The sequence below is a fragment of the Lepidothrix coronata genome, unplaced genomic scaffold (genome assembly GCF_001604755.1).
Source record: "Lepidothrix coronata isolate B3197 unplaced genomic scaffold, Lepidothrix_coronata-1.0 Scaffold6, whole genome shotgun sequence".
In the NCBI taxonomy this organism is placed as follows: domain Eukaryota; kingdom Metazoa; phylum Chordata; class Aves; order Passeriformes; family Pipridae; genus Lepidothrix; species Lepidothrix coronata.
The window spans coordinates 1,709,422-1,733,633 of NW_016690186.1; the positions used below are offsets into that span (position 1 = coordinate 1,709,422).

The 24,212-nt window shown below is 38.6% G+C and overlaps 1 protein-coding gene across 6 annotated transcripts in view; it reads left to right on the top strand.

Annotated features, from left to right (window-relative positions):
- Window positions 1-11,429, top strand: part of ST18 (ST18, C2H2C-type zinc finger) — a 185,056-nt gene extending 173,627 nt beyond the window's left edge. For all 6 annotated transcript variants that reach the window (XM_017832549.1, XM_017832557.1, XM_017832594.1 and 3 more), the window contains 7 exons: window positions 311-373; window positions 460-540; window positions 1,580-1,801; window positions 3,837-3,925; window positions 5,382-5,485; window positions 8,004-8,147; window positions 8,937-11,429. In XM_017832549.1, coding sequence (XP_017688038.1) covers window positions 311-373; window positions 460-540; window positions 1,580-1,801; window positions 3,837-3,925; window positions 5,382-5,485; window positions 8,004-8,147; window positions 8,937-9,077 — 844 coding nt within the window. In that variant the 3' untranslated portion in view covers window positions 9,078-11,429. The remainder of the gene's footprint in view (window positions 1-310; window positions 374-459; window positions 541-1,579; window positions 1,802-3,836; window positions 3,926-5,381; window positions 5,486-8,003; window positions 8,148-8,936) is intronic.
- Window positions 11,430-24,212: the final 12,783 nt, after the last annotated feature.

Here is a 24,212-nt window from a genome sequence, read left to right on the forward strand (position 1 = left end):
CTGAAAACATCATAAAAATAGCAAACAAACAAACACATAGCAGTAAATTTATAAATCTATCAATATCAGGCTGCATTTTTTTCTTTTTGTAACTTTGATTCTGTACAAGGAAAAATGTTTGATGCAAACAGTGTTATAAACTATTTAAATTTACACATTATATGCAATATATTTCACATTCCTTACTAAAGCTGTTATTAAAAAAAAAAAGGCTAAAAAAAAGAAAGCCCCCCCAAAAAAGAATCTGCTCATTTTAAAAAAAAATAATCTTCGAGGTCATATTTTGTAAGCTTCCTGTATTGTTCCATAGGTGCCCAACACCTGGCTGTGATGGTTCTGGCCACGTAACAGGGAACTATGCATCCCACAGAAGGTAAAACCCATCCCATCACATGGGGATGCAGTGCTCAGGGTTCTCGGCTAGCAGCAGGTGGCTTTTATTCTGTGTGCTTCTTTCAGCTTATCTGGTTGTCCTCGTGCCAGGAAAGGAGGTATCAAAGTGACTCCTACCAAGGAAGAAAAAGAAGATCCTGAACTTAAGTGAGTACGGAAACAATGATCCACCACCAGTGGAGGGGGGTAAATAGCCCATAAAAGTTCAGGACTTGAGGGATGATAGGGAGATATCCCAGTTAATCTGAACCACGTGAGAATAGTGCCTAGAGCTGGAACGAAACCAAGTGTTTCTGCTTCTAGTGAAGCAGGTGGAGTCCATCACTGAGGAGACTGAACAGTGAGGAAGAATTGCTATATCTGTTTGCATTGGTCCAATTATTTTAAAGAATATTTTAAATATGAAAGTACCACCCAGTTGAAAAAAATTGGCAAAATGAAGGAAAATTATTACTGCCTGAGGTGAAACATGTCAGCTAATTATATCAGAGTGATACTTTCAAAATATGTCCCAGACGACTTAAATATACGTAAGTCTCATGTCTTTATGTATAAATTAGAATTTCACTTAAAGTGGAAATTCAACAGAGATTCACTACATCCCCAGCTTGAATGCACATTCCATTAAAATCTGTAAATGATAACTACCAGAATATAAATGTGAAGACTAAGTTGCTTGCAATGTTGTCCTTAATACTTGCTTAATATGAGAAACTGCATAATGCTGACAGAGCAGCACAAAAAAATCCATATCCTTTCTTTGCAAATATTTGCATGGGTTTGCATAAAAGTTTTCCAGGTACAGAACCCACCCTCTGCTTCATACCAGAAACCTAGATAGAGAGGAGAGAATGTTAACCTTCCATACAGTTGAAGAAGTGTGATTTATTGCCTGTAATAGAATTTTGATTTTTTTTCTAGTAAAAAACTATCTAAATGAATGTTTTATTTTCTTAGTCTCTACAACTGTATTTTAAATTGCCCTATCTTAAGATCAACTGAACCTCCCTAACTCGTTTTGTCAGGAATTGGATGCTCAGGTACAGTGTGCCACCAGGGACCAAGTCTTAAATCCATTAATGCAAAGTACCAAAGGCAGCTGGAATTATTTTCTCAGACTTTCTTGATACTGTCTTCGTCTGCTCTCTCCAGCGAAAACAGGGATTCTTTTGCTGTGTTTCTGTAGATGTCCAGTGATAGGCTGTGATGGCCAAGGTCACATATCAGGTAAATACACTTCTCATCGCACTGCTTCTGGTTGTCCTTTGGCTGCCAAGAGACAGAAGGAGAGTCCCGTCAATGGGTCTTCACTATCCTGGAAACTGAACAAACAGGAGCTGCCACACTGTCCTTTGCCAGGCTGCAACGGGCTGGGTCATGTTAATAATGTTTTTGTCACCCACAGAAGGTATAACTTTGTGTTTTCTCTTCTCATTTTTCCTTAACAATCCACTGTTGAATTGGCAACGTGTGAGGTTAGAGCCAGAATAAACTGTGTTGAAGTCTTTTAAATAGCAACATGGTTTATATTGCAGCTAGAGTGATACAAAACAGAATTACTTTGAGAGACTTAAACTTTTATGTCTTTTTCTATGTTCCCATTGCAGCATGACTTTCCTAGGTCTTCAGATTAGCACAGTGCCTACACAGTTTAAAATTAAATAGAGTTATTTCCTAGGGAAATATAGATTTGTATCTGCACATCTTTAAAAGAAAATGGAAATATCATTTAAATGTCACCAGAAAAGTTTTAGCCTAACGGCATTCATTTCATGTTGTTTTCATAAACTTTGTATTTAAACAGCTAGAGACACAAATAAAAAAATTAAGCATGCAGAACTCATATGGATTTAAAAAGTTCGAAGTTATGACAATCTTACAAAGAAAATTAACCTTACAAAGAAGGAGTCACACATATAATCAATAACAATAAACACCAGCTATCACTGTGACAACACTACTATAACCTGATTGTATTCAATCAATATTACTCAAAGAATCTGGCTATAATATCTGAATTAATATCTGCCAAGTTTAGTTTTCTATCTTTAACAGGAATTAAGTTTACATTCTCTATCTCCTTTGCTTTCTTCGTAACACTCTGAACCAACTTTTGCAATACAAGAATGTCCAAGGTGATTTGAATAAATTCAGTCAGAGTCCAATGTTATCCTACTTTTATGATCTACATCCCCTGTTAAAGTCTTTACATCAGGACACTAGTGTAAATTTTAGCTAATTAAGCAAGTAGCATAAATAGTATTTTAGTTGGCTGCAACTCAGAGTACAGATGACTTCTGTCCTACATAAGGCTGAATAACACTCAAGATGTTACAAGCAAATATAGCTTTGTGATATGATATCCTTTCCTAGGACATTTGAAACCTAACAAGTAACTCATGGCTTTGAGACAATCTTCCAGTTAGCTATCTGCTCTGGGCAGATATAATAAGCAGTAATTTAGAGCTGAAGAACTAGCATCTTTCCCTGTATAGTTTTTAGCTAAGCCAACAAAAGCTTGCTTGCTTTTGAATTTTTTTTTTTTTCCCCGTGTGGAAATGCCGTGTCTGTTGTTTTCAATTTTTACACACACACACACACACACACACACACACACACACACACACACACACACACACACACACACAAAAATCAACCATTTTCTTGTGGAACAAAATTTTCCTTCACTCCTTACTTGGCTACATCTGAATACAAATCCTTCTGCCAGTTCTTCAGCATATGGGTATTTCTTCCTTGTTATTTATATAGATAGTATTAAGGCAGTGCAATTCATCTTAGCCCTTTAGTGGGCTATAAAAATTGCCTCAGATAATTACCAGCTGATGAAATTGTAAGCTTTGAAATAGCAAAATGTAATTTAACGTGAACAGTGGTTAAAAAGCAAACTGACTATATAATAGAACCATTCTAAAAAGCTATTACAGCCTATAGGGTATATCCAGAGTTATTATTGTATTGATCATTATTATGTATCAACAAAATGATCCAATAATTATGCACCACGGCAATCATCCTATGAATTAAATTTTTTTAGGATAGTAAACTTGCCGTTTCATAGGACCATACTGTCCCTCTCCTCTGGAGCACAATCCCTCAATAAAAACAATTCATAAGTGTTGGAACTTCAAGAATTCTGTAAATGCATCTTCACATAACTGTAGCTGCCATTGCTATTTTGATTATTTTGAAATATGCTTAAGAGTTGTTTACTTATAGGTTGAGATTTCTGTACCAATTTTCAAGCTGCAATATACAGTTAAATGGCTCTTTATGAGTTATGTCATTCCCCGAAGCTATACTATAATGGAGATACTGATGTGACCTTAGGTACAGAGGTCTGTCCAAGTGCATGATAATATCGCCTGAAAGGATTGTTGCCATTTTCAAGTGGGTGCTAATGTTTTTTTTCCTATCTGTTTCAGCCTGTCTGGTTGTCCTCTGAATGCACAAACCATAAAAAAGGGCAAAATTTCAGAAGAATTAATGACTATCAAGCTTAAAGCAAGTGGCGGTAAGGAGATTTGTAAAAGACGATGACATTTATTTAGATAGAAGGGCCCTGACTCCCATTTATGCTTATGCCCCTTTATGCCATTCTGGCATTAATTCTCACTACTTTCAGTTGTCTCTAGTAATAAAAAATCTTAAATAACAAAAATCTTTGCATGAGAGATTAAAAAATTATTCTCATTTACATCATGATAAACCAACATTGAGGGTATTCTCTTGTCTGAGAGCATTATTTTTTTTATTTGGATATGCTTTCAATACTGTTGCTATTAATAAATTATTAGTTACAGATTAGGAGGACTTGGCTAGCTAATGACTAAGGTGAGAAGGGAGAAATATTGTGGTCAGAAGTTGACTCATCTCCCTAACTTGAATACTACCTGGTTTAGTATCTACGCAGTGCTTAGGTAATTTTGCTAACCCAAGTGCAAAGCAACAATTACCAAATAGTTACAGGGGGAAATGTGCAGGAGTCTCCTTTCTTATACAGTGTGCTTTAGAAAGTTGAGCATTGAGCCAGGATTCAGGAAACTTAGTCTTTAGCCTCCAACTGCTGAGCAAAACGGCTGTGTTATTGCTTACACATTTCCCAAGCTGGCTCCCCAGCAGACTCAGTTCAGGGCTCAAGGTTTTAACAACTGCGGCACAAATCTCCAGGCAGAGTTCGTCTCAGAGCGATCCTAAGCAGAAAGAGCGACATGTATTGCCAGCAGCTGTAACTACTCTGTATTTTTCAGGACAAGACTTCGATTAAAGAGCTGAATTTTTTATTTTTTTTTTCTATCTAACTTGGTGGAATGTAAAAATCTACCTTCCTTTTTTTTTTTTTTTCTATAATGCTTGTTAGCTTTCTGGTAATTTTGGTTTTGCTGTTACTTAAACTTCACTATTTATCAGATATAACTAAGGCTCTGGTTATTGAAGTTATTCTGCACAGAGGTTTGGCCCCACAGAAATTCTTGCAAGATCAGAAGCAAGTACAGATGAGCTTATTAAAGTCAGCAATTATACCAGTGAAGATGTTATCCTGGAGTGTTTTCTGAAAGAGAAGGGTTGCTGTTATGTTTTTTTAAAACAAACAAAAAAACCAACCCAAGGCCCATACCCAAACATTGCAAAAATGCCCTTATATTTTATGATAAACTTTCCTCTTTCTGGGCAATTTTTTCTTTCTGCACCCTTCAGCTTGTCATTGCATGTTGCAATGGGAAAATAAAAGGAATTGTGAAACTCAAGGATTAAGATAGCCTCTTCTGTGTTTCAGGTCCTATAGATCTCTTACAGGTAGGACACAATTTTGACAGTAAAAGCAAAGTAAAAGACAATTTAAGGATCAAACATTTTATGAAATACTTGTTATCTTCTTGTTCAGTAACAGGTAATGTAGTTTGTTAGTCATACATCCATTTACATATGGACACTTTAAATCTGACATTGTTATTTTCAACTATTTACAGGTATTGAGAGTGATGAAGAAATAAGACACTTGGATGAGGAAATAAAAGAACTGAATGAATCCAACCTTAAAATTGAAGCTGACATGATGAAACTTCAGACTCAGGTATGACATTAATGTGAAAGTTTTACCTTTTCTTATGCTATGTTTAAGCATGATAAATAAATTAGATACTGTGTAAATGCTATGTTTAAACACATCTAGTCTCCCTTGCACTAGTTTTTCCATCGTTCTGTGGCACTTCTATACCCACTGAACATCAAGAGGGGTGATATGTCTGCTACGACCTGAGCCAAAATTGCCACTGAATCTGAAATAGCACATATTTCAAGCAATCACAATGTTTTAAGGAAACCAAAACAAGTCAGGTTTGAAACTGTCACCCAACCAAAAGGTTCTTTTTCTTTCAGTTACCAGAGCTATATTGGCCCCTGCAATCACTTCTAAACTTCACTAATTTTATAGGAAGGTTTTGCAAAGATCAGATTTATGTCATTCCACATTCCACATTTTGGTACAAGAAGTACCAAAAATCCTACATGCTTTTTTGTCAAGCTCTTGCTTGCTTGTTTTCTGTAAATCAGCAGCAGGTTCCTGGGTATTGTCTTAAAGATCTGGTGAATGACAAATTCAGGGCAGCTGGGAGCTAATCTTGGCAAGCAGAAAAAAACATATTTACAAAACAAAACATTCGTTTTCCTTTGTTGACCAAGCGTTTGTTGACCAAACCATGCAGATCTTATGACTTGAGTTTTTAGGGAGGATATTACCTCTTACTAGCACACTCCAACTCTTAATGCAAGTTGACTTTGTTCTTAGGTGTACCTAGGAAAATCTGCCTAGTTCACTGTCAGTTATCCAAATAGTTTGAATTTTGCCTACAGGCAACACTTGGTAAAGAATGTATGCCTTTTGCTAATTTGTGTAGCAGAGGAGTTTGATGGGAGTTAGAGGAGTTAGTCTCTTTCATTATTTTGTATACTGGAGAGGTTAAATTACCTTTAAGATGCTGATAGTGGTTCTATGGAGTGAGCTGTGTAGGTTCATCCCTACAGAGACTCCTACATGCACCTGGAAGCTAACCTGGGTGGACTGTGTAAAAGCAAGAGCATAAACTTGCTCAATATTTTTTGAATAAGAGTTTAAGTGAGATCTGGGAACTGAATATAAGTCTAAACTGATCTAAACCAAACTGAGTGTAACCACATCCCACTGTATTTGTACCACATTGGAATGCATAGTGTTGATTCATGCTGGTTTTGTAAAAACCACTACATGTATGGTCTAAATAAAGGAGAAGTCTATGCCACTTTTGCTGGATCTAAACTGAAAAGGCTATGGGGATATCCATCTCAAATTGCACTGCAGGAGGGCTGTGCTCTGTGCCTCAGGACACTTAGTTCTCTCTGGTGATCACTGTGCTGTTTGTACAGAGATTGCCCAATTTATGCAGTCAGATTTCTTCTCCCCAGACTTGCTCCCTGGTGAAGGCAGTCTGACCAGCAAAGCCTGAACTGAACTACAACAGAAGCAATAACTCCCCTACCTCCTTTTAATCCATTCCAGCCAGGTGTTGGGCTGCTATGAACACCCTCCAGAGGAGAGGTTGTGGTGGATGGCAGGCAGGCAAAAAGGGGTTTCTCACACTGGGGAGTTTTGCTGTGTGTGAGGAAAGAAAGTGGCCACAGCAGGAGGCAATTAAGTAGTGCAAGGAGGTGCATACTAATAAGGATAGGGTGAGCATAACAATCATGGATGTTACTGCACCCTTATGTGCCTTGCAGAGCTGTGGCTGGGCACAGGGATGCCAGCCCTTGGTTTGGCCCTGTCCCACTGCCTGTTCCCAGGGAAAGGAGAAGGGCAGGAGGAAACCAGGCCCTGCAGTTGCTGTTTATGTTTTTTCAGCACTGCTTTGACATATAAGCCTTCAGAGCTGAATATATTTCAGAGCTCTCACTTTAAAAAGATACCATTTTTCTACCTTGGCTGCTTTTTCTTGCTCTTTCCAAAACCCTCCTTTCGGTTCTGTTGATCAGAGATCATCTTTGTGATGATCGCTGTGCACTCAACCTCTCACATCAGTTTCCTTTCCACTCTATTTTTCTCTTATTGTTTCCAGTGCCAGCGCTGCTGCTAATCCCAGCCAGCCCACAGCTCACCCAGGAGCAGGGCGGGAAAGCAGCACAACAGCTAATACCCGTGCCCTTCCTATTGTGGTCGATCAGCAGGGATGCTGTAAGAGCAGGACAGCAATGTAAACATCAACCCCCTTTCTCCTTCCCTCTGCCGGCCCTGCGGCCGCACTCTCCATCCCAGCTCCACAGTGACCTTCCCCCCGAGCTCAATTCCCTCCTCCTGCTGTGGGACACCCTCCAGTGCCTTCCTGCCACAAGGTTTCTCCATGAACAAGTAGCGAAGTCCATCGATTCAGAGCAAATACAACCTCTTCTTTGCTTTGAATATTTGGGGGAGTAGTTATGTTTCTCCTAAAAAAACATAGCTGAGTTTCAGATCTGTTGTAGTCCCTCTTGTAATCACCCAACTTACATTTTGAGTTCAAACTGGAGTTACAATGCTGCCAAGGGTCTGCTTGTCTGTGTGTTTGTGTGTGCCTGTCTTTTAGATTACATCTATGGAGAGCAATTTGAAAACAATAGAAGAAGAGAACAAACTCATAGAGCAGAACAACGAGAGCCTGTTGAAGGAGTTAGCTGGCTTAAGCCAAGCCCTTATCTCCAGTCTCGCTGACATTCAGCTTCCACAGATGGTAAGACCACAGCCAGCAGCTTTGCACCTTCTTTGAGACTGTCTTGCCAGTACTTGAAGCAGATGAGCAAGCTCAGGGACCAGCAGGAGCACTGAAGCTACAGTAGCAGAGAGCTCTTTTAGCCTGATTTACTTTGCAGAGATGCTGGATCATGAAATCTGTGTGATGGCAGGCACAGTTGCTTCCAGGACTGAGCCAGCACTGGTATCTTTACCCTATACCACACTGTGCAAAGCAGGCTTTTTCCCCGTCTCTCCCTATCTGAACATCCACCCTGCACAAAGAGTGAAAATTTCACAGAGAATCCTTATTTACTCTGCTCCCAAATCAAAACTTTAAACTGTTTAATACAGGTGATTTTTCTGAAGCCAAAACAGCTCTACCTTCTCAAAAATTTCACACCTTGCTTTCAAACACAGGCCAAATCCACAGAGGTACTTGGGTTTCCAGTCCCCTTTCCAAATGTCAAGAGTGCCACCGAAAGATTAAGTAAGGACAGTTAGGGGGAATGTCAACCACAATCTCAGAGCCAAATAAGCAACAACAAAAAAAACCTACAGTAATCATAATTTCTCCAACTCCTTTGCTTGCTTGGAGAGTGCGTGGATCCCCCCAGCACTGCAACTCCTGTCATTTCCACAACCCCTCCATTAATACGGATGGCTGCCCTGTTTATGACTTCTCCCCAGTTGCCATATCGCTAGTTTTCCATGCTTTGGGGTTGGGTGTTTGGGTTTTTTTGGCCTAATTTTATCTCTTACAATTATAATCTGTTTTGTCTTCATTTAGGGGCCAATCAGTGAGCAGAATTTCGAAGCATATGTAAATACACTCACAGACATGTACAGCAATCTGGAACGGGACTATTCCCCCGAATGCAAAGCTCTGCTGGAAAGTATCAAACAGGCAGTGAAGGGCATCCATGTGTAGGATGTGAAAGCTGCTGGGCAACAGAAATTACTTAACAGCAGTAAACTCCAGATGGATCTGTTAGGAGTTCATGTACTGCTAAGGGGTGTAGGTTGCCATGCTGCATTTACAATTGCAACATTGCACTAATTTTTTCCCAGCTGACATAAAAAAAAAAGAATAAAACCACAACAGACTATTTGTATTAACAGCAATGCACTCTGTTAGTATATTGTATTTATTTCAGTACAATTTCTTTTTTTTTTCTTTTGCACTCAGTTTTTGTAAAGTGAATGTAAAAAGTGTGTGCAACTATTTTTTATATTTTTTATTTATTTCTAATCAAAGAGTTGGTTTTTTTATCTTTTAACAGCATTTTTGCAGCCTGCCATATTTTTACAAATGTGTTTATTAATTTATTTTCCAACAAGATTTTAAATAGACTGAAAGTTATACTGTAAATTAAATAACTTGCTGGGTTTGTACAGGAAGATAAAAAAAACCTATGAAAGTAACAAATGACTGAACCGTGGTTCTAGTTTTATTTTCCTCACATCCTGCTTTTTTATAATGGCTTTGTATCAGAAATGGGTTTGCAGTAACATGAGATGTGAAGATGCACGGAATGAGAAGACAAATGGTGCCCACTAGTGGGGAACTTGGGCTCTTAAAAGCACAGTATGCTGGAAAACAGTGTGTTAAAGAATACGTTAGCAATAATGAAATATAGCAATCAGCAAAGCACTTGACTTGGCTGTGTGATTTAGCCTATGAGAATGATTATTTAAAATGTTTCAAGAGAACTTCAGATTTATTTTACCACTGCAGTTTTTGTTCAGAGTTAGCTCATGAAGGGAAATGACAGTTATCTCTAAACAAGAAGGGTAATTAGGCAGGTACTGGTACTTTTTTAGTATGAGACGTTGAGGTTTTACCCAAGTGACCAGTATTGCTATGGAATTGGATTTGGATTTGAAAAACGCAAGCACATCCCAAGCTAAAGGCTTTTTGCATAACGAGTCGAACACATCTCCCCTGAAATGGCATTTAATACTGGTTTGAACTTAACGGCAGCTGAGAAGGCAGCGGTCTGGAGGGGAATAATACTCCTCTGGCCTGACGGTGGTTGCTTGTGTCTTGGAATGACTGGTAGCAACGCCGTGACTGGTTTCTCCTATCTTTCTTCAGTAAGACTAGGCTGATACTGAGTTTGTTACCAGTCTCTTGGTAGGATACCAAGTGCTACAGAGTGTAAGACAGGTGGAGGTGTGGACAGACGAGCACTTGCACAGAGGTGCCAGCGTGCACCTCGGTATCTGGTTAGCCTGGGTATGGAATTTCTGAGTCCGTCAGAAACTAGTGGTTGCTATAACAGAGGCAATGTCTATTTCAGGGATTGTAAGTAATTAAGCATTGTTTCAAAAGTTTTTTTTATATTTATTTTTTTTAAGAAAAAGGTATAAACAACCAGCTAAACTGCCTTTTTTGTATGCACACACACCTCATGTGCATATGTGCCTCAGTGTAAATGTATACATGGATCTAGCGTGTGTTTAATTTTTCCGTGCTATAATGAAAGTGTTTATTTTTATTAGCCGCATTTATATTTAGATTGAATATGATGGCATTCACAGGCTTGACATATACAATTATATTATTACTGTTTCTGCACAAAAGTACTATTCAGAAGTGATTCAACTCTCATGCACTGTGGTCACTGTTCTGCATTAGGTGGGGCTTGCTTTTTGTTGGGAGGTTGATTCAACTCTCCGATCTTAGTTTAGACAGGGGAAAATGTATGTTCTTAGGAGCTGTGTTTATTTTTAAATTGATTTTTCAAAAGCTACCATACGTGCTGTCTAATATAAATAGGAGAACACCAAACAAAAATTTGCTATTAAAGTTATTGTTCTTGCTAAAAACACAAAAAGCAAACATTTGTTATACTTGTTAAATGCATACAAAATGAGTTCACTCATTACAAAGACTAAAATTTAATTTACTAAATATTTTAACAAATTTGTTATATATTTTATTTAAGTAAAAAAAATCTCTTACTGACCTATGTATTTATTATGATTTACTATGGCTTCAGGTTAATTTATCTGTGTTTGGTTGTTTGCTCAGGATGTTCTGTGAAGTATGTTTGTATTTATTTGCCTCCCTTGTACTTGATGTGTTTTGTAATGTGCACTGTTTTTTTTTTCTTTCTGTTTTCCTTTTATTTGTGTTTAAATGCATTGATGAGCTATACTGTAAATTAGACCTTTTGTAAAGAGCAATGATGTATGCATTTTTTTAATTTGGAGTAGTTTGTATACTGTTTCTTCATACAATTAATATTTCTTACATCAAAACAACAAAATTGTGTTCTGTGCTGTACATTTGGTGTATGGTAGAAAATAAAATTGATAATGAAATATTGCAGCAAGTTTTTTTGGTTTTTTATCCTCTAGATGTTGACTTATATTATACTTTCTTAACTGCACCTGGCACTATACAATGTGTCAGATGTTTCACTTGCTTTGTGTACAAAATGTGTCATCCCTGTAAGTAAATGTCTGATATAAATAATTTAATTAGTGTTTTACTTTGTCAATTTGAAATAAGAAGGAGAAAAATAGAACCGTTTAAGAGGTCCTTTTCACTTCCGAAGGGAAAAAAATCAAGATGATAATCACTGCATTATTTAATGCATTCTTTTCTTGGCAGCTGTAGACTTCATTTATACTGATAAAGTACAGGATTTGTGCTGACCTTTAACAGCTGCTAAATGATGTTTAAACATAAAAGCCATTGTAAAGTTTCCAGCAATTCGGAACCGCCCACTGTTCCAGTGCAATTTTCTGCGGAGAATTGCAGTGCTTAGATGTTGCACAAATAAAAATCTGCTAGTTTTAGAAAGACAATATTTCCACCTAATGGACTTTCTTTTTTCACTGCTCGTTGTAGCGAAAACAGGCCAGTTTTATTTAGGATGCATGCTAATGGCTTCAGGAGCATTTCTTGTCTCAGATTCCAACTTTCCACGGATAGAGAATAATTTTCACTTAGAAAATAAGGCAAATTTAAATCCCATAAAGTAACTGGTAATTGTTTATTTGAATAGACATATTTAGATAAACCAAAATGGACCCTGACACTAAAAAACTATGTCCTGAATTTAAATAGAATAGAAATTCAAAATTTGCATCACATGAATCCTGGATGTTCACAAATCTTGATGAGTTTGGACTCTAGAGTTAGCAAAAGGCTGGGATGGAGACAGACCTGTCCTGGGAAGCTCTGCTCCGCTGGGGTTCAGTTTTCTTTGTTCTAGGACACTTACCCAAAGACAGCATGAACTGGTTCTTAGTTAATTATTAGTTACTTACATAATATGTTTTAATGAATATAAATAATATTTTTAAGGGTTCTTAAAATTACTTTCACTTGGACCTTCAGATAAGCAGACACTAAAGGGGCAGTGTCTTCTCCCACATCACAGATGAAGCAGAAACAGGTTTCCTTTAGCAATGTGCCCTAATGCTAAACAGATAAAGACTGCAGCCAAGATTTTCATTTTGTCTGACTGCCTAAATTCAAATCACAAATTTAGAAGGCCTTATTGTCAGATAGGCAGCTCTTCACATCTCATTTTTTAAAGATCTATACTAAATCTGATCATCTGCTATTTATAAGACTGGGGAAAGACAGTGGTATGAGGCTGTTAGGCTCTATGTACATGTTAAGAAAATTATGCTGTATTCTCAAATATTTCCAGCAATCTGAGAGGGAATGTGAGCAGAAAAATACTTTTCCTAGTGGTTTTGGATGGGAAATATGATATTCACGGTTAATTGATTACATTATTATTATTATTATCTAAAGACTATCTTATCTACATTCATCTTTAAACAACTTGCTCTGATAATATTTCAGTATTGAAATTACGGCCTTTCTCCAATAAAAAAGAATAGTGTAAATACTTAAGCCATATTCATTATTTAACTTATATAAGCTGCGGAGTCAGGAGTATCCCAAAAAGAACAAAACATGTTGTGCTTGAAACAACCTTTAAAACCATTTTTGTCTTCTGAAGTTTCCATTTTTTAACAATAGTTCTGAATCTATCCCTATAGAAAGAGGAAAAGTACTTGATTCGGAAAAAATACATAAATTCCAATTATTGAATTAACTTGAATGGAATTGAAGTTTTAAATATTAAGGAGATGGAAGGGGAGCAAGAACAGGTAACATTTGTTGTCCTGACAGATCAGGAAGCCTATCCTGCTTCTTAAATAATCACAACAAAGATTTTTGAGTCCATGTTGTAGAAAACAAATTCTGTAGAAAACAGATTCTATTTTATTCTATTAGAACCAGAATTTTATATAGAATTCTATATTTTATATAGAATTTTGTTTCTATTTACTAATTAAGCATCTCTTGTCTCCTTCTGACTTAGTATATCTATCTAACTATGTCATGGCTTTTCTACTCGATGCCCCTTCATTCTACTTACATTGTACTTTTAATAAGTCACAGGATTTCTTGATGGGAATTTGCTATCATGCAATCATACAGAGTTGTGACAGAAGTCATCTCCTTGGTTTCTCCCTGTGTTCCACCAGTGCAATACATTCTACCTGTTTTACCATTTCTGCTATGCTTAAAGTTTTTTTATGACTTGTGCAGCTGTATAACTTGGACACTGCCAGGAGATCTGTATGAGATGAAGTCCTTTGTTCAACTTGCTCAGGATACTGTGAGATGATAGAACTCCATTTAGCTTTTGTGTAATGTAGGACAGTGACCTAGTTTCAGTACCTTTCAATATCTCATTCTGGCTTCGTTTTCTTCTGTCTCTTTTGGTCTAGTAAGTCTTAGACAGCCAAGCTTACACATAATTGCATCAAGGATTAGTCTGATTTCCTGTCTGACTTCATGGTACAAATTGCTTCAACTGCATTTCATTCTTAACGAATGTTCCCAGGGACATTGTCTAAGTAAATCTCAGGACTTTTCAGTTATGTGATAACAATTACTATTTAGGTGGCTGCTGCCTGCTCCTGAAACTGTTACTGCAAGGGATTTTTTCAAAGCAGCTTTTGGTGCCCAGCACCAGATTTTGGTGCCCAGCTTCACATCGTTTGAAGTGGCCTCATTTTTAGATGCTAAATGTACAGCTGTTTTTGCCAAGCAGGGCCTTTTCAAAATTCTCTTCTCTGGCCAATCCAAATTACTAGCTAATAAGTTTTCATATTATTATTTCATAGCATTGTTATATATATATATATATATATGCACCATCAAATTCCATACTTGTACCCATCCCAGGTATTGAAGAAAACATAATTTATGTTATATCAAGCTTAACTCTGACTCACACCAAACTCCTCTTTTACTGTTTGTGCACACCTTTTTTATCTTATTTTCTGACAGAAAATAAAATAAGAAGAAAAAACAAAGGACTGAATGTCATTTTTTTTCTAACTGAAGATATCATCTGTTCAACCAGTTCCCTGAAGCTTGGGCTAGGGTTTAATGTATGTGGCCTGAAATATTCCTCAAATACATGTACCATCTCATGTGCACCCTCTGCATACTTCTAAAATAAACAAAATCTGGATTAGGAATCAGGTTCTATACTGATTTCAAAATTACTGGGATGAAATTGATTTGACCCTTTAGAAGCATGATGAGCTTAGTTCCCTTGGGAGGGAAGTGCCTAGAATTGTGAGACAGTTTATTTAATCCTGATGTATGGTCAAAAAGACCTTAGGAAAGGAATGAAGGTTTATAAAACTCATCTTACCAGAAAAACGTGTGTAAATTGATTTCCTTCAGAGAAAGTACAGTGCAATTTCCATAGACTGAAGATCTGAGCTCTTTGCACTGACACATGGCAGAGACATCACATGTAGAGCATCAGTGCTGAAGACTGTGAGGGGATGCCTTGTGTTTCCCAGTTGGCAAGAGACAAAATGGAACCCCAGGAAGCCCAGCTTTAGGCCTTACTCAGGCTTATGGATAACCCTGAGCAAGACACTTCATTCTAGCTCTGTTTTAACATCTGGGAAACAAAAACGACTTTGAAGTGCATTAGGAATGAGCAACATCAGTCTTACAACAGGGCATGTGGTACATGTGTGTGTATACAATAAGGAAGGAAGAGCCTTAGCACATGTGTAAGGGCATATAGCAGCTATTACTAGGTGACAGGCAGTACACTATCGGTTTCACAACAGCAATTGCTGTGCTTGATGAGAGATGCCTGAAATACTGCACTACATATTACATGCCTTGAGGGCAGTCATAACTCTGATGCAACCACTTTGTTCCCTGCATTTTAGGGTCACTGCATGGTCCCAGCTAAGGCATTCAGATCTGCTGTCTCTGGTTTGGTTCCTACACCTGTTAGAACCATCTCCACTCTATATACCCCAAGTTCACTAGAAATCTCTACTCTTCCTCTTTCAAACACTGTCAGCTCTCACACAAAGCCCATCACGTAGGTTTAGCTCTTTTTTTTTCCTTCTAAGGCATCATTACAGTCTTCATTTTATTGCTATGCTTCTTACATTGTTCCCCTTGAAAATATTTTCTAGTTAGTGCTGCTGGTCAGTCTCAAACTAAATTTTCAAAATGCAGAAGCTAAATTTCAAAACAACAGAAGAAAAGGCTATAAAAGCAGAAGCATTTTTACTGAGATAATGGAGCTCCTAGAGATTTTGTGAAAAATCAGCTGATTGCTATGAAAGCAAAATTATGATTCATGGGAAGAGAGAAGAGGAGGGAGGTTCAGCTGTTACAGATTCTGTTTGGCAAGGACTGGCTCCAGACCAGCATGATGTACAACTCAGACTAGCAGCAAGAGTTAGTGCAAGGTTGGCCAAAGAACTGTACCCTTGTGCTTGGTGCAGTGTCAAAGGATGTACACAATACAAATATTATGCGTAAGTATAAATATTTGAGCAAGAAAGCAGATAAACAAGCAGTGACTATAGCCCCCGTGTTAATAGTGACACTGACAGGGTCAGGGGCACAGGGCAGAAAACCACAGAACTCTATTGGGTGCCCTACTACATCAGCTCCACCCAGTGCAGAACAGGTCTGTTTTCCAAATGCGGGTCTTTACCAATTTTGTCACACTAAATACCCCCTCAGCCTGCTATAGTATCATCATGAAGAGTGTTACTACCTTTCCTTCTTGGGGAAGCACACACTACCTCTGAGCTCTAGCTCACCCCACGGTGAGTTTATGTCTGGAAGAATGAAGGCATTTCCCAGCATCAGCTGGGCAGGCAAAGCCTTGCTGGGGAAAAAAATCAGCAGTGCAAAACTCCAACAGCCAGCATGTCTGCTTTCTCAGGCTGAGGTTTGGTGGGGGTGGCTGGTGGTAGGGAGGAACCAAGGTGTTGGCTGTGTGCCTTTTCTCCTCTGCATGTTGGCAGCTTCCCAGGTACTGCCATTTCCAAGCAGGTAGTGGCTGGAGGCCGCTGGCTGGCTGGAGGCCGCTGGAGGCCTCCAGACTGGAGGCAACCCCTTTTTTTTTTTCTGCAAGAGGCTTAAATCTCCTTTCACCATCTTGGGAGCATAGCGTGACTGCAGCCATCACTGGCTGGCCCGGCTGCCACTGTTCATGATGCCCTTTTTATTACCAGATTAGAGGACATTGTCGTGACGCGTATGAGGCCTTTCAGATAAGGCGCTGTACAAGTTCCAGCAGGTTCCAAATACAACAGCGCAGCTTTCGTATCCAGCCTACAGGATCAGAGTTTATTTCCCCAATGCAGACAGCTTTGCACTGCCTTCCTGTTAATTAAAGTAGTGATTACAATACTGCACTGTTTACATGCAAGATTTTGCATGGTCTTGGCCATTCACGTGCAAATGAACTTGTAAGCCTTTCTGTGCCCTAAAATCTGCTGATGTCAGTCTTCCAATTCTAAGTCCACGTTGTAGGACATGTGGCTTTCTATAGCTTAGCTTTGATGCCCCCAAGTCATATTATCTCATTTCTGAGCTTCATTATGATAAATCTTTCACTGGTTTTAAATAAAAAACTTTAATTGTACCGTTCTTATTCAGCTTAGGTTTTGGCTCCTGAAGGCAGCAGTTTTAATTGCATCATTTGTATAGTGGCCCAATATGTTTTGGTGTGAAAAGTGCATTATCACGTTTAATTTTGCATTATTTTCCCCATATGTTTTAGTTACACTAAAACTTCATATGGGAAGTGATGAGGCTTTCCCACTGCTCCCTCATTCTCTCCTCAGTGATTTTTAATGAGCTAAGACCACACTATTTTCTTTTGTTCTCATCAGTTGAGGTTTTAGGGAGATGTTTATTTGTAGGGTAATTCTTGTATTTATGTAGAGCAAGGCATTAGACATTTTTATCCTCTACTTATTAACAAGCCAGATGGTACCGGCTGCTACCCACACAATTCCAATTATCAGATGGCAAACTGAAATATACGTGGGGCAAATGAGAAGATGTATATTAAAGAAGCATCATGAAGAATTGGCTTCTCAGAGATGTTGATTCACAAAGGGGTACTAGCAATTAGGTATGACAGCCTGCTGCTGAACATACAGTGTTGACCTGGGGGTGCAAGCATTCAGCCTCCAAAATTTTAATACTATCTCTCTCTTTCCCCTATAGTATGAATACGTATCTTGGAGATCTAATTCATGTCTTTCATCCTTTAGATTTCTTGTCCACTTCAGAGTGATATGTAATATCAAAGCCAATCAGCAAGTTACGATACCCCAGAAAGAAACGGAAGAGCTGAAAATTAGCATGAAGTTTGTGAATCACATTTCCTAATACACTCTCATGCACTTCTTGGTATATACGTCTCCAACATCAAAATGAGAATCTAACAAAGTATTGCTATTCCAGGTCTCAAACTGACCTAGAAAATACAATTTATGCGTGGATTTTTGCTTAAGGGCAACTCTCAACTTCGGGCTTAAATATAAGGAGGTCTGGTCATGCTTATTACGGTTGGCTTCATGGTCTTTTAAAATAACTTTTGTAAATTCAGAACCTAGACCCAGTCCTTACTTAGGGATTCACTCTACATCATTGACACATATCGGTATTAAAGAATGAGTGTTTTAATGGCAGGTTATATATTGCTTTGCTGTGGGGTTTTTTTTCTGGCCAGAAGACACACCATCTATAGGAAAAGTTTTGGGGTAAAAACTGTGCATTTGTGCCTTCTTTATTTTGACACAAAAGTAAAACACGCACGAGTTGGCTGTGAAGATGGTGAATTATTTGGGAAGTTTTTGTGTCACATTTCTATTCCTTTTCCCCACCAACTGAAGCTAAAAGTGCTAACCCAAATCAAACTGTGAAGAAATTGATGTCCTCAGGACAGATCAGCTAGAGGAAAAAGTTATTTATGCTAAAGTAATGGTTTTTTAAAGTCCTTCAGTCATTCATATAGGCTACTAGGAGGTTAATCATCTATATGAGAAGATTTTGCAAAAGTTGTATTGTGAAGCGTTTCAGGCTGTTTCTAGTTTCTGTTTATAGTACCCAATGAAGTGACCACCTTCTCTTTTAACAGCTGCTCTCACAATGCCAGGGAAAAGGTACTCTCCTCGCAGCTGTTCCTGGCTCTAACACATAGAACTTACAGATCTTGGGGATGTTTTAACAGGATCTTTGAAAAAAAAGTCTGCATGGTTTAAACACCATCTACACTTCAAACAGTTGACTATGAGCAAATGGTACGTATGAAAATTCTCACTCCTGTTCATGGAGAAGTGAAAGATGTATGCAGGCATTTGTCTGCCATTTGGTTACACAAGTAAATGCTACTTCTTCGTTCTCACCTTCCATCTGTGAAATGGGGTGACTAATAACATTCTTTTCCTCTAGATGTTAGCAGTAAACTTTAGCAAGATCTGCAGTGGTCTCTAGGATTCTCTAAGTGAGATCCTAATTGTAAAGTGGTGGTACAGCCAGTCACACAGTTTTGGGGAGTTCAGACAGACCTTTGTACCTGGCTTAACAGGTACAAAAAACCCAAAACAAACCCAAAACATTGTCCAGTGCTTGTTCATTCCAATGAAAGCAGCCAATTGCCTAGTTTACGTTAGAGATAAAGGTTAGGCAAAGTAGAGAGATTCAAAATAAGCGTCTCCTTGTACATCCAAGGTGCAACTGCCAGTCTTTCTGAGTTTACACAATTGTCATAGAGGTTCACTTTTTTGCTTTAATGCCCTAAAATCCACCAGGCCAAAGTTTAATTTGATTTCTCAAAATAAGGAAGCCAACACTGGATCAGATGCTTGGAGATCACTGACATCCTATTTATTGTCAGGTCTGGATTGCAAAGAAGTGATTCAATAGCTGAACATCTGTGTACTTGCTCACACAGAGTTGCTGTTTCACCCACAAGCAGCTGTGGAGTAGACAGGCAAAATTCTCTACATGGTGATAATTACAGTGTGCATTACAAAGGAGGCATAGACATAAGAGCATGCAATCAGATTGGTTTTTTTAACTTTGGAACAGAGAAACACTGCTAAATCCAAGGCTAATATACATAAAATAGGTTTCTCAGCCAAAGGAGAGGAACGTTTAGTCAGATCTGAACAAGATTAGGAATTTCACTTACTAAGCAGGAAACTTTCTCCAGTCTTGGTTTTGCTTCTATAGAAGCAGTGGTTAAGAGCAACGTCAGGCACACAAAGTCTTCCAGAGACTAAAATGCAATTGATTGTCTGTGGATCTGCATTTTGCTTTAATATGCTTTTTTTGCTTGCTACACATGCCTGCCTGCTCTGTCCTAAGCAGTGGCATTAGCCATTATATTATCATTACTGACCACTGTGGTAGTGGCGACAGCTGGGTATCTTTATCAAAGATCACGATCTTTTCATCTCTCATCTTACGCTCTTTCAGCCTTTTGGTCACATCTTTACATGAATGTTATTGCAGGCCCAGAAAAAAAAAAAGTGAATGAAATCTTTCTCACACCCAAGGCAAGCAGCTATGCACTGCAGAAACACTATAAAGTAGAGTTTAAATGAAATAAAATGGGATTTCATTAATGCATGATCTTTGTGTACAGGACAGCCTTTTCCCTGCATTCTGGATCTATAAGCTCAACTTGCTTTTTCATTGCTAGGAGCTGAAAGGGATTCAAGAAACAGTGCCTTCCTTGGGTTAATTCTGACACTGAATTCACTGTTTAAAGGTTCACATGAGAGTATGAGTGTGCTAGTGTGACCTTTTGGGAATCACTGCCCACACAGCGAGAGAGAACAGTCTCACCCCAGGTAAACAGAGCAGCCTGGACTGTGGCAGGAGGGAATATATCATAAAATAAAAGAATTATGCCAAAACAAGAAGATGAAATGATGTCAGGAGTCCAAGACTGTATCTTATTTTAAAATGGTCGCATTTTATTATCATAGGGGTTTCTGGTACAGTAATGACTATGCAGTAAATTCCTTTTCTAAGCAGTAGTTTGGTCCATATGTTTACATTACATTTACAGTGGAGAAAAATAAAAACCAAGTTGTGTTTTTTACCAACAAGAAGTCTTGGTTTTGCACCTGAAACATTCGAGAACTGTATTTCTTTCATTGTCTAAACTGGTTCCATAATTTCACAGTTTTTTCTCTGAGGGAAGATACTAGTCACAGCAAGATTTCTGATGGGGGAAAAAAAAAAAGATAGGTCATTCTATAAAAGCAAACCAGCTGTCAAGGTTTTGGTTGTTCCTTTAATAGGTAGCTGTGGAAAAGCATTGTTTGGATAGAATAATTGCAAATCTGGGATTGTGGCATTCCGTAGTGTGCACAGGAGGAAAATAAGGAAACGGAAGATTTAATTTAAATTAAAAAATTTAATTTAAGGAAAACCCATTGGAGAGGAAGAGATATGAAAGGTGGTAATGGGAGGGCCACTGCTGCCTGCAGTCCGGGCTGGGCACTGACTGAGTAGAATGTGTCTTTGCTGAGACCTATTATAATTTTCTAACATACCTGGAACAAAGGTGTGTGGTCAATGGGTGCCTATCAATGACTTTAGATGCCTAAAGTGCAGAGTATCTGGTATTGATGATGTTATGGGTCTCCCACCAGGAAAACCCTATGGGGTGGCTTCAGGCAGCCCCTGGCTCTGGTGAAACCCCTGTCTGGGTTTGCTGGCACGGGAACAGACTTGCAGTGCCCAAATTCGGCCCAGGTGTAAAGCCCACTGCTTAAAGCCTGCAGAGAAGCATTCGTCCATCGTTTGTCGGTGTCCCCAAACAGTATTTGACACTCTTACATCAGCAGTGCCCAGGGGGCTTGTAACAACTTATACTAGCTGGGGCTCATCCTCCTGTATTTTATATCCCACAGAGGAGAACAAAAATTCAGCAACATGCTTAAATGTGTTACTGTGAGTTGAACACAGTTGTTCTGCTGACCTTAATGGTGCTATTCATATGCTTAAAGCAAGGCCTGCACTCAAGTACACTGCTGAATCAGCTCTTATGTGTGTACTGAAATATAACAGTGATTTCTGCAATCAAGGCCAGTGCCAAGCTCTGGTACATCCCTGCCTAGAGTCAAGATATTAGACCATTGCTTCTGTGTGTAGTAGCTGGCATTGCAGCTCCTCTTCCCCAGGCCTGCTGAAGATGAGCAGGAAGCATCCACACAAATTGGCTCATGCTGCTTCTTTAATAATTCATGTATTTTTGCTCTCTTCTATAGTTAATGAACCTCCCCCACTCTCACCCTCGTTCTCTCTCCCTCTCCCATTCAGTCAGTTTGTTGTGGTTTCATGTATCTAATCCATCTGTCACTCGATTATAGCTATCGAGCACCTGTTATGGATTTCTAGAGTTTCATTCAAGCTGTTGACAAGTTATTCACAAATTGGCCCTTGTCACACTGTCATCGTGTGGAGTGCACTTTAGTGAATTCTTTTGGGTACACAAAATAATGAACAGAAGACAGCAAGGCTTGTGAATTAAGCAGTTTCCTATTCCCAATATTTAAAGAATGGTTAGCTAATTGGAAGTTTCTTCTTGGTGATATATTTTTTTAAGCCCTTTTCTTAAAATATTTTGTCTTCTCCATGCAGACCCTTTTGCATGAATATGCACAACACAACTTGATTGAGCTGTCAGGGCAAGCTATGTTGACAATGATGCTTTATTTTATACAGTCTATGTTGCAGCTGCGACAAGTTGATCATTGCTTCCTCTGTACAGTGCTACTTGCCTACGCTGCTTTGATACTAGCGGGGAAAGCAGAGGGCTGGCTGACTGACTAACCTTCAGAAGCTGCAAAACTCTTCTCCTCAGGTGGTTATTTGTTTTATTTTTCTCTGAAGGACACCAGGCAGAAATGAGGTGTCAGAGGAGACAAAGGTCACTACCCAAGAGTGAAGCATCTCCTGAACAAAGCCTTAAAAAAGTTAAGGTTAAAAGTAGTTCAGCTATGTCTTGAAAAATCCTCACTTTCATAACAAAATTTCAAATATCTCAGTACTAGAAAGTCTAGAAATAAATTTTTTCACTCAGTTTTTATTTCTGCTTCCATACAGTTGTTACTTAGACTTTTGCCCCACACTGCTCACGTAACTCCTAACTTCTGACTGTGCTCTGCTGTCACTCCCCAAATACTCTTGATATTATAACCAGCTTTTAGTGTTGTAGTAAGGACCTTGAAAGTAATGTGGTATGAGGATAACATAAGCTAAAAGAGGATTCCAATATATTCTCCCAGTGCAGTTTGTTAGTGGTGTAGAAGAAGGCATTTGCAAATACAGGCAGTGATTGATCTGTTTGCAGCTATGAAATAAGTTATTTATGCATAACTTGGCTCAAAACAAGTAAATGTAGTGCATGCGTATCTGTATATTTAAAATCTATTTTGCATCAATGAACATATGTATATTTTCCTAGTGTAGTCTGTGAATCCTTTGAATAAGATTCCAGGGCTTCAGTGTTTTGATCTTTGAAGAGGATTTTTTTTTCTAAATTCAAAAGGACAGAAACTAAACTTTAGCAATTGCCTTGTCCATATGGGGTGCAAACACAGCACTAGAAAATTATCTGGCAATTGCAAAGGGGCTAAATTACTTCTGCTCACTTGTTAGATTTCTTAATGCTTAGCGGTTTGATGTTGTAAGATCCGTTTTACTCTGTGGTTTCACAGGGAGAAATCCAGCCGGCCTGATCATTGCTCTGACAAACCAATAGGTGGCAGGACTTCAAAGCAAACTGTGAAATAATAAAGCCATTATAAAGAACTTTAAAATAGAAAGTGCAGCTGTCTCAATAGTTAATAGCTTAACAGTTATTTTTAGAGTTTTTTGAATATGTTTATAATCATTTAATGCTCAAATCTGTAAACTGCAGTTCAGATACTCAAAACAACTTCCTTTCAGTCAAACAAAACAGAGTTTCAGGCTGTTTGTAAGGACGTTTAGGTATTAGGGGATGCTGATAGGCATCCGTGATTTTTAAGGCACATAATATTCATATTCACACAAATATTTAGATATCTAAATATTTAGTTACTTATGCTGTGTGATACCATGAAACTGATCTTTCAGTTCAGGAAACCTTTAGGGATTCCAGTATAAAGAAGTTATGATAATAAATTCCATTTTCAAAAACAATTTCCCTTGAGCCAGATCATACACTCAAGCTGAAGAGGCTTCACCAAGAAGATCACAGTGAATCCATCAGTGCAAATCAGTAATGGCAACTTCTCACCTGCTGCTATCCAACACACTCAAATGAGCCTAATCTCAACTTCAGCACCACCGTATTGAGCTGCTCTGCCTCAAACAGAGATTCCAGAAGCCCTGACACCAGGGTTTTAGCCTGGATACCTATCCCATCCTTTTATTAGTACCCATCCAGCAGTGTTCTCAGCATGCCTAAGGCATGCTGTTTCCCAGCACCACGGCAGAAAAATAAATACAGGCCACCTCTAGATGGAAGGAAAGCCAAATCCAGACTACATGACAGCTGAGGGATAATGAGAATAATAGAATAAGTGCAGCAGAGATGGCCTTCAAGACAGGCAGAAGTTTTGACAACTAGGGCACAGGCTGCTTAAGTAGTTGACTTCGCTGTGGTGCCCATGTCCAGCAGAGAGCTTGCAGCCAAGGATCCTGAGTGAGGGGAGCCACCTCTAA